Raw genomic sequence first — 18,330 nt, 5'->3', positions numbered from 1 at the left:
AGTAATAATGTATATGTTCAGTACTGTACAGTGTTGACTAAGCCCAGTGGATTAATAATGTCTATGCTCAGTACTGTACAGCGTTGACTAAACCCAGTGGAGTAATACTGTATATGTTCAGTACTGTACAGTGTTGACTAAACCCAGTAGAGTAATAATGTATATGTTCAGTACTGTACAGTGTTGACTAAACCCAGTAGAGTAATAATGTATATGTTCAGTACTGTACAGTGTTGACTAAACCCAGTGGAGTAATAATGTATATGTTCAGTACTGTACAGTGTTGACTAAGCCCAGTGGATTAATAATGTCTATGCTCAGTACTGTACAGTGTTGACTAAACCCAGTGGAGTAATACTGTATATGTTCAGTACTGTACAGTGTTGACTAAACCCAGTGGATTAATAATGTCTATGCTCAGTACTGTACAGTGTTGACTAAACCCAGTGGAGTAATAATGTATATGTTCAGTACTGTACAGTGTTGACTAAACCCAGTGGATTAATAATGTCTATGCTCAGTACTGTACAGTGTTGACTAAACCCAGTGGAGGGGGACTTCAAAGCCCCCTGTTCCAGATGCAGTTAACCACAGAGGGGATCGACGAGCTGACTGGATGTTTGTTTTATCACCTCATAGCTGTAATTAAGCCTCATGTCATCATACAGTATTGGGACCAGAGGGAAGCAGTAGGATTAATCATACAGTGATGGCGCACAGAGAACATTTTGGAAGGCCTGTATGTGCTGTGTCTCTATGTGCTTGGGCCCTGCCAGTCAGAGGAGTTGGCTAAAGCAGACAGTACAGACCTGGGACCAGGCTATGATCTAATGACTCCCCACAGAAATAAACAAAGGGGGAATCAGGACCCCCCCTACCTCAACCCCACATGGTTCAAAGCCCATCCCTCCACCATCCTCTTGTTGGGCACGTGGGGGCAGTATATTTAGTCAGGTGGCAGGTCCTATAGTGGTCCTGGTTACCTGGCAACCTAAACAGGGGTCTAGTCGCTGACTAACAGGAAGCTAAATCCTCTGAAGAGGGTCTAAACCTTTTATAAATGTGAGTCAGGTACCACAGAGAAAGGGCAGAACCAGAAATGGGGCCGGGCACAAGGCTGGGTATGGCACGGTATGGCTGGGTTGGGCTGAAGGACTGGTTCTGATGAGGATCCCTGAGCTCATAAAGATGGATCAAGGTGATAAATATGAAATCTAACTAATGAAGTCCATCCAAGTCTGTATTATTACAGTAGATACTGTAGCTGTGTCAAAGGTGACTGGTGTTGTTGATGCAGTCTAATCCCATGCAGAGCCCACCCTGTCTCTGTAAAACCCAGCCACCAAGCCAGGCAGTAAGGCAGTAGGACAGCCAGGCAGTAAGGCATCTAGGCAGTGAAGCAGTAAGGCAGCCAGGCAGTAATTCAGTAAGGCAGCCAGCCAGTAAGGCAGCCAGGCTGTAAGGCAGCCAGCCAGTATGGCAGCCAGGCTGTAAGGCACAGCACTGACTGACCCTCGTACTACATTCCTTCACCGCCAAGAAAGGAAATATTTTAGCTTCCAGTGGGGGATGTTTTGACTCCATGGGCAATGTCTCTGGATATTTACCCAGAGAGGAGGACTAAGATAATCAGCAACTGAGCCTGGTGAAGACGGTGTGTGTGTGTGCGTGCGTGCGTGTGTGCGTGTGCGTGCGTGCGATAGAGAGAGAGAGAGAGAGAGAGAGAGAGAGAGAAGCCAACCAGGACGCAAAAGAGACATGAAAGAGTGATGAAGGATTGGGTAGAAAGTAGGCAGCTTGAACTTCTACTCTTAAACCAAGAGACGTGTCCAGAGTGGGTCATATACATGTACTACACTTAATGAGGTGCCGCTACCTAACCCACATTATTAATGAACACGTTCTGACTTCAACTCTCTCTCTCCAGAGCAGCACAAGTCCCTCTGGCTCACAGCTCTGACCCCTTGACCTCTCAGCACACGAACGGACACCTGTCTCAACAGCCATGGCCGCAGCGAGGTCACCGGTGTCTGTGTCTATTCAGTGAGTGAATCTGCTGTCAGACACACTGACATGTTTTGATTTGTCAGCACCACTCCCTCCAAGGAGGAAACATTTAGCAGTCATAACAACCAGCTCAGGGAATCAATGAAGGACGAGCAAGCAGGGTGAGGTCATACTGGGTGTGAAATCTGATTCGCTGAATTTGGAGCGATCTGGAGAGTGTGTGTGTTTGGGAGAGTGTGTGAGACGTATGTAGTAATAGTAATAATTCATAACACAGAACACAGACAACAATCAAAGCTATATACAGTGTCGTCAGATCCGGATGACAGTAGAACTGAATTAACAGAGGTTATTTTCCGAACAGCTCAGTCTTCAGCTGTTCCTTAAACGAGCCCAGAGATTCTGCAGCCCTGACAGTGACTGGAAGTGCGTTCCACAGACGAGGAGACACACAACTGAAAGCCCTGCCACCCATAGTTTTTAGTCTGCTGTGGGGCTGCTTAAGGGAGATGGACCTGGAGGAGTGAAGGGTGCGTGTGGGGCAGGAGGGTAGCATGAGGTCAGACAGGTACTTGGATCCAGAGTTGTGAATAGCTTGGTAGGTGTTATCCAGGATTTTAAAGTCAAAGCATAGGCTCATGGGGAGCCAGTGGAGGCTGAACAGCGCTGGCGTGATGTGCTCACGGGGGTGAGGTGTGGGTGAGGACACATGCAGCACGGTTCTGGACATATTGTAGCCTGTTTAGACACCTAGCAGATGTGCCAACAAAAAGGGCATTACAATAGTCCAGACAGGAGGAGATAAAGGTGTGGATGAGTCACTCAGCTGCAGGCTGTGACAGCATAAGACTTAACCTGGCAATGTTCTGAAGATGAAAAAATTGGTCACACTTTTGATGTGGGCATCAAACAAGAGCTTGTGTAGTGACAACCAGGTAAGACCTGCGGGTTACCCCAACACGGGTCTGTATTCTAATACAGCCTGATTGGCTCCAGTGGAGAGGGACCAGATAAACATTTCCATCCATGGAACATTATGGACATTGGTATGGAAGTTGTTATGTGGTTCTAGAGTTACGGTGTTTCCATGGAATACTATGTGCGGGGTTTAACCCAGGGTTCTGCTGTATCCTTGGTGATAATGTTGTGGTCTTGAATTATCTCCTTTATGTGAATGGAATGGTTTAAAGTGAATAGTAATGTTCTATAAAGGCGTTCTATATTTAAGCAATAAGGCACGAGGGGTTGTGGTACAGTGCCTTGCGAAAGTATTTGGCCCCCTTGAACTTTGCGACCTTTTGCCACATTTCAGGCTTCAAACATAAAGATATAAAACTGTATTTTTTTGTGAAGAATCAACAACAAGTGGGACACAATCATGAAGTGGAACGACATTTATTGGATATTTCAAACTTTTTTAACAAATCAAAAACTGAAAAATTGGGCGTGCAAAATTATTCAGCCCCCTTAAGTTAATACTTTGTAGCGCCACCTTTTGATGTGATTACAGCTGTAAGTCGCTTGGGGTATGTCTCTATCAGTTTTGCACATCGAGAGACTGAAATTCTTTCCCATTCCTCCTTGCAAAACAGCTCGAGCTCAGTGAGGTTGGATGGAGAGCATTTGTGAACAGCAGTTTTCAGTTCTTTCCACAGATTCTCGATTGGATTCAGGTCTGGACTTTGACTTGGCCATTCTAACACCTGGATATGTTTATTTTTGAACCATTCCATTGTAGATTTTGCTTTATGTTTTGGATCATTGTCTTGTTGGAAGACAAATCTCCGTCCCAGTCTCAGGTCTTTTGCAGACTCCATCAGGTTTTCTTCCAGAATGGTCCTGTATTTGGCTCCATCCATCTTCCCATCAATTTTAACCATCTTCCCTGTCCCTGCTGAAGAAAAGCAGGCCCAAACCATGATGCTGCCACCACCATGTTTGACAGTGGGTATGGTGTGTTCAGGGTGATGAGCTGTGTTGCTTTTACGCCAAACATAACGTTTTGCATTGTTGCCAAAAAGTTCAATTTTGGTTTCATCTGACCAGAGCACCTTCTTCCACATGTTTGGTGTGTCTCCCAGGTGGCTTGTGGCAAACTTTAAACAACACTTTTTATGGATATCTTTAAGAAATGGCTTTCTTCTTGCCACTCTTCCATAAAGGCCAGATTTGTGCAATATACGACTGATTGTTGTCCTATGGACAGAGTCTCCCACCTCAGCTGTAGATCTCTGCAGTTAATCCAGAGTGATCATGGGCCTCTTTTTTATATGGAGACTTGATTACACACAGGTGGATTGTATTTATCATCATTAGTCATTTAGGTCAACATTGGATCATTCAGAGATCCTCACTGAACTTCTGGAGAGAGTTTGCTGCACTGAAAGTAAAGGGGCTGAATAATTTTGCACGCCCAATTTTTCAGTTTTTGATTTGTTAAAAAAGTTTGAAATATCCAATAAATGTCGTTCCACTTCATGATTGTGTCCCACTTGTTGATTCTTCACAAAAAAATACAGTTTTATATCTTTATGTTTGAAGCCTGAAATGTGGCAAAAGGTCGCAAAGTTCAAGGGGGCCGAATACTTTCGCAAGGCACTGTATATGGCCAATATTATTATTATTTTTATTTCACCTTTATTTAACCAGGTAGGCAAGTTGAGAACAAGTTCTCATTTACAATTGCGACCTGGCCAAGCAGTTCGACACATACAACAACACAGAGTTACACATGGAGTAAAACAAACATACAGTCAATAATACAGTAGAAAAATAAGTCTATATATGTACATATATAAAAATATATATATACCACGGCTATGGGCTGTTCTTAGGCACGACGCATTGCAGAGCTCCTGGACACAGCCCTTAACCGTGGTATATTGGCCATATACCACACCCCCTCGTGCCTTGTTGCTATTATAAACTGGTTACCAAATTAGAGCAGTAAAAATAAATGTTTCGTCATACCTATGGTATACGGTCTGATATACCTGTCAGTTAATCAGCATTCAGGGCTCGAACCACCCAGTTTATAATATGATTCAAAACAATTAACAACATTTTTTGTTTGTGAACTTCTGACACCTGTGCACAAAGTCACTGAATGACTGAATAAATGAATGCATGTATCAACCAATTAATGAATCAATCAATTAATCATAAGAAAGGTACTTACTGTACAGAGACGGTGTATCGGTAAGGCAGGATTTTACATGGAACCATCCCGATGGAGACCTTCACCACATCAGCCCTGCGGCCCATGTTCCTGCCCTGCACCGTGAGCAGGGTGCCCCCCTCCAACGGTCCACTCAGGGGGGAGATCTGTGGGCAAAGAGAGAGAAGGAAAGAGGGATAAGTGCCTGCATATATTCCTCTTGAGCTCAAGATTTAGATATAATTGAGAGAGACACATTCCCTCCACTCACTTTGTGGTCAGGATTTATATAGAGGGCTCTTCAGTCAGTACCTCTCTGAGCTACAGGCCTGTATCTGTATGTGTACTCTGAAACCTCAGTAGTTCTTCCAGGACTCAAGTGAGACTGAGAGCAAGAGAGCTACAGTATAAAGAGAGGCAGAGAGGAGTGGTACATCGTCAAGGAGAAGGTAGCCTAGTGGTTAAGAGTGTTGGGCGAGTAATCGAAATGTTTGAATCCCTGAGCAGACTCCGTAAAAAATCTGTCGATGTCTCCTTGAACAAGGCATTTAACCCTAACTGCTCCTGTAAATTGCTCTGTATAAGAGCATCTGCTAAATTACTCAAATGTAACGTGAGAGAGCAATAAGCAGGAAAGACGAAGAGGTAGATGGAAGGGAGTGGGAGTGGTACAGATATTGGGTTGTTAGAGTGAATAGGGGGAAGAGAGAGAGATAAACAGGGGAGAATATGAAGACAGGGAAGAGAGGGATCAACAGGGGAGAATATGAAGATGGGGAAGAGTGAGATCAGCAGGGGAGAATATGAAGATGGGGAAGAGTGAGATCAACAGGGGAGAATATGAAGATGGGGAAGAGAGGGTAGTGAGGGTGAGAGAGATAGCAAATCTACAGCGAGGGAGCCAGCCTATACTCCCATTCCTCCAGTAGCCTATTGTCCCTACAGTATTTGAAATTCCTTTGACATATTATGATCAGAAGCATGCTCTCACACATCATTTCAACCTTGACCTTGCTTCTCCCAGCATTCCTCTAAGGAGCCATGGAGAGAGAGTATTTATCCAATCACCACGGAAACACAACCACAGAGATAGCTATCTCTGACTCCCAGGCAAAAGCAATCTACCATCAACTCCCAGTGTAGCGTAGCTAGCTAGTTTAGAAAATCCTACCATGGAGACACAGGGAGGTTGCTCCTATGGGCTGATCTGAGGTCAGCTTTGTTTCCCCCCCCCCCTCCACTCATGTTCAATACTAGACTTGGGGGAGGAAAAACTGGTCATAGATCAGTGTCTAAGGGCAACCTCTAGAGGCTCCAGGGGTTACTGTCATCTTTGGATCATGCCTCGCAGACTGACCATTTCCCTGGCTGTCCCGAGGTCGCTGTGACCCCTCCGTGGGTTATTAGCCTGGCTCGAGCGAGCTGCAGATCTATCACACATAAAAACTGTGCTTCCACTTGATCTGGGTGAGAGGGGAGGGGGTGGGTCTACATTAAGAAAAGTATTCATAAGTATTCATGTGATTGACAGCTGAGATACACAAACATTGTGCTTCCAAGCTAAAGTGAGAAATGAGGACATAGTGTGTAACTTACACTTACATTACCATATAAAAACAAACAGTTATAAATTCACAAAGAACCCAGATCTGCAACCAACGTGAGTAAAACATTTAAAAGTGTTAACCCTCGCAAGGCTGCCGGCCTAGACGGCATCCCTAGCCGCGTACTCAGAGCATGCGCAGACCAGCTGGCTAGTGTGTTTACGGACATATTAAGTCAATCTCTATCCCAGTCTGCTGTTCCCAGATGCTTCAAGAGGGCCATTGTTCCTGTTCCCAAGAAAGCTAAGGTAACTGAGCTAAACGACTATCGCCCCGTAGCACTCACTTCCGTCATCATGAAGTGCTTTGAGAGACTAGTCAAGGACCATATCACCTCCCCCCTACCTGACACCCTAGACCCACTCCAATTTGCTTACCGCTCCAATAGGTCCACAGACGACGCAATCGCAATCACACTGCCCTAACCCATCTGGACAAGAGGAATACCTATGTGAGAATGCTGTTCATCGACTACAGCTCAGCATTTAACACCATAGTACCCTCAGAACTCGTCATGAAGCTTGAGACCCTGGGACGAGACGGCCTACAGGGAGGAGGTGAGGGCCCTCGGAGTGTGGTGCCAGGAAAATAACCTCACACTCAACGTCAACAGAACAAAGGAGATGATCATGGACTTCAGGAAACAGCAGAGGGAGCACCCCCCCATCCACATCGACGCGACAGTAGTGGAGAAGGTGGAAAGTTTCAAATTCCTCTGCGTACACATCATGGACAAACTGAAATGGTCCACCCACACAGACAGCATGGTGAAGAAGTCACCAAAAAGACTCACAAACTTTTACAGATGCACAATCAAGAGCATCCTGTCGGGCTGTGTCACCGCCTGGTATGGCAACTGCTCCGCCTTCAACCGCAAGGCTCTCCAGAGGGTAGTGAGGTCTGCCCAATGCATCACCGGGGGCAAACTGCCTGCCCTGCAGGACACCTACACCACCCGATGTCACAGGAAGGCCAAAAAGATCATCAAGGATAACAACCACCTGAGCCACTGCCTGTTCACCCCGCTATCATCCAGAAGGCGAGGTCAGTACAGGTGCATCAAAGCTGGGACCGAGAGACTAAAAAACAGCTTCTATCTCAAGGCCATCAGACTGTTAAACAGCCATCACTAACATTGACTGGCTGATGTCAACATACTGACTCAAACCTCTAGCCACTTTAATAATGAAATATTGGATATAATAAATGTATCACTAGTCACTTTAAACAATGCCACTTTATATAATGTTTACATACCCTACATTACTCATCTCATATGTATATACTGTACTCTATACCATCTACTACATCTTGCCTATGCCGTTCGGACATCGCTCATCCATATATTTATATGTACATATTCTTATTCATTCCTTCACACTTGTGTGTATAAGGTAGTTATTGTGAAATTGTTAGATTACGTGTTAGATATTGCTGCACGGTCAGAACTAGAAGCACAAGCATTTCGCTACACTTGAATTAACATCTGCTAATCATGTGTATGTGACCAATAAAATGTGATTTGTTTTGATTTGTATAAGACCAACAGGGTGATTGATATAAGTGTTTGGTAACACAAAGTTTTTGACCTTCAACTAGCTTATCCCAAAATGAGTCACATTTTTAAGCCTTTAGATTAAATTGTGACACACACATACACACACACATGCACACACCTCCAAGCTCTCCTTGGTAGGTACAGTAATTATCACCATGTATCTGGGACATCTCCCTCTCTCTCTGGTGTTAACGGGTGTTATCATGTCTGGTGTTAGCGATAGCGTTAGCTGCCATGCTGCTCATTTACACCCGTCACTCCTCTGTGAATGAGTCATGATGAGGGGAGCAAAGTACAGTACAATAACATCAGGAGATTTCCTGATCTCAAAACGCATTCAACAATAAAGGATCTCTAAAGACCTCTACAATGCTCCAGTTAATCTTGACAGGAATTTATGAATTGGTTGGGCTCTTGTGGAGATACACTGATCATTTGGATAAAGATCCTTCAAGGATCCTGCCTCCAGATTTCTACCATGGTCAGGTGTTCAGATCATACCGTAAACATCAACATTATTGGTTCAAACCCACTGTTTGTGACCATACTGTGTACCGTGTTGCAGTCCATCTTAACTACTCTTCGCAGATTGATCCTCGCAGACAACTGCCTTTATTACCTGCAGTATTACAAACATAGAACACATTACTGTATTTTCCTGGCTTGTCTATCCACATAACATATACTTCATATTACTGTTTATGCTCAAAGATGCTTGAATGACTGATTTCCCAACTGTAAGCTGACTAAATAAAAATGTGGCGCAGAAAGGGAAGCATTACAGGAGCAGCCCATACAATCTTTAGACATAGTCACTGTGGTGGACAGAGTAACAGTAAACTGTTGGTGATACTGTGGTAGAACAGATACTCCCCCATAAGACTGAGAACTCTGACTGTAACTCTAACTAACTCCTGGTGAGACTGTCTTGGAAAACATGGCTGCCAAAGCATTGCATCACGCTCCCAGTCTCCCACAACCACAGCCCCAGTTTACTGTCTTACAACCACCTCCCCTGAGGGAGCTGTTTCAGTGTGTGCGTGTCTGTGTGTTACATTGGGCTGCCCATGAATAGAGGATTTCAACACTTTTAACCTCAGTCATCTAAGCGGGATATACACACACAGACGGACACTCTCACACAACAAACCATGAGTCATGACACTGACACAATGGCTGATACAGAGAGTCACACAGGGACACTGAGTGGGCTGACAGAGTGAACAATGCTAACTTCTACTGGCCCTGGGACCCGGGGGGGACGGTGGGTGTTCTGCCAGTCAATGGGATGACAACCCCATTTGGGATGGGGTGGATTAGCGGGTGGAATAGTAGAGGTTTACTTAGTAGCAATGTAAATATCGACACTCAATATGGACACTCAAACACTATGGTACTTTTAATGGTACGTTTACAAACATATATTTTGATAAATAGAATTGAGACCTGAATCTCATTATGGTAAATGGTGAAATAAGTATAGCCAGTTATAATTGTAATGGCCTAGCAGATAATAAGAAAAGACGATCAGTACTTACCTGGCTAAAAGAGAAGGAATATAATATCTATTGTTTACAGGAAACTCATTCAACATTTTAGATAAAGTTGTGTGGAAAAAGAACTGGGGGGGGCAGAGTGAAATATACCTCTCCCATGGACAAGAAACTCAAAAGGGGCCAAGAAATGAATTAACAATAATTTTGATCTGAATGTGCACATTGTCCAAACAGATCTGCAAGGTAGATGATTTAAAATGTATTATTGAACCATAAACAGATTTGGGTCATTAATCTTTACGGACCAAATAATGATGATCATCGCTTTTTTGAAAATGTATATAATAATTTATCAAACCTACAAACAATACAATACTCTATTATTATGGTAGGAGATTATAATATTGTATTAAATACTTCAATTGGCTGAGAAGGAAATCTCACTACATAAGATCACCCTCATGCACTGAAGGAAATCACGAATGTCATGGATATATTGCAACTAGTGGATATATGAAGGCTTAAATATCCGGACCTTGTGAGATATACATGGCGGAGGCTCAATCAAGCTAAGCATCTTGATTACTTTCTTATGGCACCAAAGGTTTAAAAAGTGTTGGTAAGGGACATAATGCAGTTGGACCCCAAATAATTGGCATATATATTGCTCTTACAGAATTTGGGTGAGGATATTGGAAATTTAATCAAAGCCTATTGGATGGTAATTTGTTTTTAACTAGGACAGAAGAACTTATAACAGTATTTTTCCGACATAATATATGTACAGCAGATCCCCTTATTGCATGTGAGACTTTTAAATGTGCCTTTAGAGGCCATGCAATTCAGTACTCATCTCTAAAACAAAAGCAATTTAGGTCAAAAGAGTCCATATCAACAAAAGGAAATGGAAGGACTAACAGTAAACATAGATATCAATAAAAACTGTACCATAGAGGCACAGAATAAGTTAGAGGTAAAACAAAAAGAAATGGAGGAACTTATTCAAGAAAGATCAAGTGTTAGATATTCTAAAAAATAAAGTGAACTGGATGGAATATGGAGAGAAATTAACCAAATTATTTTTTAATCTTCAACATAGAAATGCTTTCGGAAAAACTGACCACGACTCCATTTTGCTGATACCTGCCTACAGACAAAAACTAAAAAAATAAGCTCCCACGCTGAGGTCTGTCCAACGCTGGTCCGACCAAGCTGCCTCCACACTCCAAGACTGCTTCCATCACGTGGACTGGGACATGTTTCGTATTGCGTCAGATAACAACATTGACGAATACGCTGATTCGGTGTGCGAGTTCATTAGAACGTGCGTTGAAGATGTCGTTCCCATAGCAACGATTAAAACATTCCCTAACCAGAAACCGTGGATTGATGGCAGCATTCGCGTGAAACTGAAAGCGCGAACCACTGCTTTCAATCAGGGCAAGGTGTCTGGTAACATGACTGAATACAAACAGTGCAGCTATTCCCTCCGTAAGGCTATCAAACAAGCTAAGCGTCAGTACAGAGACAAAGTAGAATCTCAATTCAACGGCTCAGACACAAGAGGCATGTGGCAGGGTCTACAGTCAATCATGGACTACAGGAAGAAATCCAGCCCAGTCACGGACCAGGATGTCTTGCTCCCAGGCAGACTAAATAACTTTTTGCCCGCTTTGAGGACAATACAGTGCCACTGACACGGCCTGCAACGGAAACATGCGGTCTCTCCTTCACTGCAGCCGAGGTGAGTAAAACATTTAAACGTGTTAACCCTCGCAAGGCTGCAGGCCCAGACGGCATCCCCAGCCGCGCCCTCAGAGCATGCGCAGACCAGCTGGCTGGTGTGTTTACGGACATATTCAATCAATCCCTATACCAGTCTGCTGTTCCCACATGCTTCAAGAGGGCCACCATTGTTCCTGTTCCCAAGAAAGCTAAGGTAACTGAGCGAAACGACTACCGCCCCGTAGCACTCACTTCCGTCATCATGAAGTGCTTTGAGAGACTAGTCAAGGACCATATCACCTCCACCCTACCTGACACCCTAGACCCACTCCAATTTGCTTACCACCCAAATAGGTCCACAGACGATGCAATCTCAACCACACTGCACACTGCCCTAACCCATCTGGACAAGAGGAATACCTATGTGAGAATGCTGTTCATCGACTACAGCTCGGCATTCAACACCATAATACCCTCCAAGCTCGTCATCAAGCTCGAGACCCTGGGTCTCGACCCCGCCCTGTGCAACTGGGTCCTGGACTTCCTGACGGGCCGCCCCCAGGTGGTGAGGGTAGGTAACAACATCTCCTCCCCGCTGATCCTCAACACTAGGGCCCCACAAGGGTGCGTTCTGAGCCCTCTCCTGTACTCCCTGATCACCCACGACTGTGTGGCCACGCACGCCTCCAACTCAATCATCAAGTTTGCGGACGACACAACAGTGGTAGGCTTGATTACCAACAACGACGAGACGGCCTACAGGGAGGAGGTGAGGGCCCTCGGAGTGTGGTGTCAGGAAAATAACCTCACACTCAACGTCAACAAAACTAAGGAGATGATTGTGGACTTCAGGAAACAGCAGAGGGAACACCCCCCTATCCACATCGATGGAACAGTAGTGGAGAGAGTAGCAAGTTTTAAGTTCCTCGGCATACACATCACAGACAAACTGAATTGGTCCACTCACACAGACAGCATCGTGAATAAGGCGCAGCAGCGCCTCTTCAACCTCAGGAGGCTGAAGAAATTTGGCTTGTCACCAAAAGCACTCACAAACTTCTACAGATGCACAATCGAGAGCATCCTGGCGGGCTGTATCACCGCCTGGTATGGCAACTGCTCCGCCCTCAACCGTAAGGCTCTCCAGAGGGTAGTGAGGTCTGCACAACGCATCACCGGGGGCAAACTACCTGCCCTCCAGGACACCTACACCACCCGATGTTAAAGGAAGGCCATAAAGATCATCAAGGACATCAACCACCCGAGCCACTGCCTGTTCACCCCGCTATCATCCAGAAGGTGAGGTCAGTACAGGTGCATCAAAGCTGGGACCGAGAGACTGAAAAACAGCTTCTATCTCAAGGCCATCAGACTGTTAAACAGCCACCACTAACATTGAGTGGCTGCTACCAACACACTGACACTGACTCAACTCCAGCGACTTTAATAATGGGAATTGATGGGAAATGATGTAAATATATCACTAGCCACTTTAAACAATGCTACCTTATATAATGTTACTTACCCTACATATTCATCTCATATGCATACGTATATACTGTACTCTATATCATCGACTGCATCCTTATGTAATACATGTATCACTAGCCACTTTAACTATGCCACTTTGTTTACATACTCATCTCATATGTATATACTGTACTCGATACCATCTACTGTATCTTGCCTATGCTGCTCTGTACCATCACTCATTCATATATCCTTATGTACATATTCTTTATCCCCTTACACTGTGTATAAGACAGAAGTTTAGGAATTGTTAGTTAGATTACTTGTTGGTTATTACTGCATTGTCGGAACTAGAAGCACAAGCATTTCGCTACACTCGCATTAACATCCGCTAACCATGTGTATGTGACAAATACAATTTGATTTGATTTGATTTGAAGAATATTTTATTGAAACTTGTTGCAAAAGATGGAGTCACCCATGATTCCCCAAATGATATTTTGAAAGAGGAAGCAAAGTACTTTAAGCATATGTTTTCATTTCAGTCTCCTCCATCTCAACTAACTGAAGTAAATGTTATGATTAAAAAAATATTAATAATGTAAAATTAACAGCTGTACATAAAGACTCATTTGAAGGGCAAATTACAGAGGAGGAAGTTCTTGATGCAATTAAAGCATGTAAGTCCGGGAAAACTCCAGGGCTGGATGGCATACCCGTGGAAGTATAACAAAACTTTTTTGATATAGTCAGAGGACCGTTATTAGCATGTTTAACCACTTCTATAAAAATGGTAGATTATCAGATACTCAACTAGGTCTGATTTCATTATTACTGAAACAGGATCCAAGTGGTAAATATAAAGATTGAGTCCAAAAACAATTGGAGGCCCCTTAAAAATGCATAGCGCATTGGATGAAAAGGTTATTGTTGGATATTATTCATCCTAATCAGACAGGTTTTTTACATAGACGATACATTGGATATAATATAAGACAAGTACTGGAAACAGTGGAACACAATTGAAAAACTGGGAAACTAGGCCTGGTATTCATAGCTGACTATGAAAAGGCTTTTGATAAAAGTACAACTGGAATTTATATACAAATGCCTGGAATATTTCAATTTTGGAAAATCTCTTATACAATGGGTTAAAGTTATACATTGTAAATCCAGATGTAAAATAGTAAATAATGGCTACTTCTCAGAAAGTATTAAACTGTCAAGAGGAGTTAAACAAGGTTGTCCACTATCGGCATATCTATTTACTATGGCCATTGAAATGTTAGCAATTAAAATCAGATCCAACAATAATATCAAGGGGCTAGAAATCTAGGGGTTAAAAATAAAGGTGACATTGTACGCTGATGATTAATGTCTTCTTTTAAATCCACTATTTACATCCCTCCACAGCCTCATAGAGGATCTGGATACTTTTTCTAACCTCTTTGATTGCAACCAAATTATGATAAGTGTACTATATTACGTATTGGATCACTGAAAAAATACAACTTTTCATTACCGTGTAGTTTAGCAATTAAATAGTTTAATGGTGATGTGGACATACAGTACTCGGTATATATATTTTTATTTATATATATACAAAAATAAATAAATAAATTATCTAACTGCAATACATTTACATAGAAAGTTAGCAAAAAATACCTCTCTATTTGTGGAAAAATCACCCTGATGAATGCTTTAGTCATATCCCAGTTTACCTATTTGCTTATGGTCTTGTCTATAACCAGCGACCTGTTTAAAAAAAATATATGAGCCAAAAATGTTCCATTTTATTTGGAACGGCAAGCTAGACAAAATTAAACAGGCCAATTTATATAATGAATATGAGTTCGGAGTTTAAAGCATTTGACATCTCACTAAAGGCATCAGTCATACACAATTTATACTTTTAACTCCAAACTGGTTCTCCAGCAGATTAGTATGAATGACTCACCCAATGTTCAAGAATGGCATTTTTCCCTTTATTCATATTACAAGCTCTCGCCTTAGGTTATTTGAAAAATAATAAAATATCACTATTTTTAAAACAAGCCATAGAAAGTTGGTTGTAATTTCAGTTTCATCCACCAGAAAATACAGAACAAATAATACAACAAATTACAAATAAAAAAATGATTAAGTATAATCTTTGTAAATAATATAAAAAATAGGACTAGTGGAGTTATGTCACACACGCAGCTAACAAAATTATATGGAAATGTCTGCTCTACTCAAAATTACAACCAACTTATTGCAGTATTACCGAAAAATGGAAGAGGCAAGTGAAAGGGGGAAAAAGTAAGGAACTGCTGGCCCTGCACCAAAATTGGGATAGGGGGCAGCATTTTCACTTCTGGATGAATAGCGTGCCCAGAGTGAACTGCCTCCTACTCTGTCACAGATGCTAATATATGCATATTATTATTAGTATTGGATAGGAAACACTCTGACATTTCTAAAACTGTTTGAATTATGTCTGTGAGTATAACATAACTCATATGTCAGGTGAAAACCTGAGAAAAATCCAACCAGGAAGTGGGACATCTGAGGTTTGTAGTTTTTCAAAGCTTGGCCTACCAAATACACAGTGGGATACGGATAAAGTTGGACTTCCTACGGCTTCCACTAGATGTCAACCGTCTTTAGAGACATGAATGAGGATTCTACTATAAAGGAGGGGCTCATGAGACCTGTTTGAGTCAGTGGTCTGGCAGAGTGTCTCAGGCTCGTGACGCACGCTCCCGACAGAGTTACCTCTCGTTCCAGTGCTTTTCTTCATACATAGGAATTCTACGGTTGGAACATTATTGATGTTTTATGTTAAAAACATCCTAACGATTGATTCCATACATCGTTTGACTTGTTTCTACACCTGTAACGGAACTTTTCAAGTTTTTGTCTGGACGAAGTGTTCGCGACTCATGAAGATGAATTAGTGGGCTGAACACGCTAACAACAAGTGGATATTTGGACATAAATGATGGACTTTATGGAACAAATCAGTCATTTATTGTCGAACTGGGATTCCTATGAGTGCCTTCTGATGAAGAACATCAAAGGTAAGTGAAGATTTATGGTGTTATTTCTAACTTCTGTTGACTCCAAAATGGCGGATATTTCTCTGGCTGGATTGGGCTCTGAGCGCCGTTCTCAGATTATGCTTTTTCCATAAAGTTTTTTTGAAATCTGACACAGCGGTGGCATTAACCTGTTGATGCTCTGGGGGCGCTATTTCATTTTTGGATGAAAAACGTTCCCATTTTAAACAAGATATTTTGTCACAAAAAGATGCTCGACTATGCATATAATTGATAGCATTCGAAAGAAAACACTCTGACGTGTCCAGAACTATCGAGATATTTTCTGTGCGTGCCCTAGAACGTGAGCTTCAGGCAAAACCAAGATGAGACGGCATCCAGGAAATGAACAGGATTTTTGAGGCTCTGTTTTCCATTGTCTCCTTATATGGCTGTGAATGCGAGAGGAATGAGCCTGCCCTTTCTGTCGTTTCCCCAAGGTGTCTGCAGCATTGTGACGTATTTGTAGGCAGATCATTGGAAGATTGACCATAAGAGACCACATTTACCAGGTGTCCGCCCGGTGTCCTGCGCCGAAATTGGTGCGCAAAAGTCACCTGCCAGTATTTTTCCATGGGATACAGAGGAAAGCAAGCTTCCACGAACTGCATATCAATGAAGAGATATGTGAAAAAACACCTTGAGGATTGATTCCAAACAACGTTTGCCATGTTTCGGTCGATATTATGTAGTTAATCCGGAAAAAGTTTTACGTTGTAGGTGACTGAATTTTCGGTTCGTTTCGGTAGCCAGACGCAATGTAGAAAACGGAACGATTTCTCCTACACACAGACGCCTTCAGGAAAAACTGCGCATTTGGTATGTAACTGAGAGTCTCCTCATTGAAAACATCAGAAGCTCTTCAAAGGTAAATGATTTTATTTATTTTGTTATCTGGTTTTTGTGAAAATGTTGCGTGCTAAATGCTACTCAAAATGCTATGCTAGCTTTGCATACTCTTACACAAATTAGTCAATTTCTATGGTTCAAAAGCATATTTTGAAAATCTGAGATGACAGTGTTGTTAAGAAAAGGCTAAGCTTGAGAGCAGACGCATTATTTTCATTTTATTTGCGATTTTCAGAAATCGTTAACGTTGCGTTATGCTAATGAGCCTGAGGCTTTAGTCACAAACCCGGATCCGGGATGGGGAGTTCCAAGAAGTTAAGGAGAAGTCTGTCTTTAATTCTGTGAATAACAGTTGTATCTTTTATCAATGTTTATTATGAGTATTTCTGCAAAATCACCGGATGTTATGGAATCAAAACATTACTGCACGTAAGGCGCCAATGTAAACTGAGATTTTTGGATATAAGTATGCACATTATCGAACAAAACATACAGGTATTGTGTAACATGATGTCTTATGAGTGTCATTTGATGATCATCAAAGGTTAGTGATTAATTTGATCTATATTTCTGCTTTTTGTGACTCCTATCTTTGGCTGGAAAAATGGCTGTGTGTTTTTTTGACTTGGCTTTTCAGATTTTGCTGCGAAGAGACAGAATCATTAGATCATTTGTTATGGTAATGTCCATACATAGCTTGATTTGCTCGCAGGTCCAGGAATGGCTGAAGAATTGCAACATTTACCTGGAGCTAACTCTGCAGATAGCACTGCTGGGCGATTTGAAATGTCATAGTCAATAGATCAATTAAAAAAGTATTACTTTTAGAATTGTATTAATCTTTTATTTACAATCTGTAGAAACTATGAGAATAGAAAGGATCAGAACTTTTGTTTTAAAATATATGGCAAAAATAAATCCAGTATGGATGGTGTTAGGATATAGATGGGATGGGTTGAGTGGAGCTGAATGGTGGTACTAATAACAACACGATAACTCATGTAAAATATACTATGTCAGTAAAATGTATATCGGTTAAAAACTTTCGTGAAACAGCAGTTAAAAATATATGGCAAAAATAAATAAAACTGCATGATCTTCAGAAACAGATGGGAGGGATTGAGGTTAGCGGAAGGATAGGAGTAAATACAAACAAAAATAGAACTATTGTAAAATAGATTATGTCCGTAAAATCAAATCATATTTTATTTGTCACATACACATGGTTATCAGATGTTAATGCGAGTGTAGTGAAATGCTTGTGCTTCTAGTTCCGACAATGCAGTAATAACCAATGAGTAATCTAACCTAACTATTCCACAACAACTACCTTATACACACAAGTGTAAAGGGATAAAGAATATGTACATAAAGATATATGAAT

The 18,330-nt window shown here is 42.0% G+C and overlaps 1 protein-coding gene across 1 annotated transcript in view; it reads right to left on the bottom strand.

Annotated features, from left to right (window-relative positions):
* Positions 1–18,330, bottom strand: part of LOC135527960 (plexin-D1-like) — a 120,279-nt gene that overhangs the window by 59,063 nt on the left and 42,886 nt on the right. Inside the window, exon 13 of the mRNA XM_064956658.1 lies at positions 5,186–5,331. Within this exon, the coding sequence (XP_064812730.1) occupies positions 5,186–5,331 (146 nt within the window). The remainder of the gene's footprint in view (positions 1–5,185; positions 5,332–18,330) is intronic.

Source organism: Oncorhynchus masou, chromosome 33, assembly GCF_036934945.1.
Source record: "Oncorhynchus masou masou isolate Uvic2021 chromosome 33, UVic_Omas_1.1, whole genome shotgun sequence".
Classification (NCBI taxonomy): Eukaryota; Metazoa; Chordata; class Actinopteri; order Salmoniformes; family Salmonidae; genus Oncorhynchus; species Oncorhynchus masou.
This window is presented reverse-complemented; position numbering and strand designations above follow the sequence as displayed.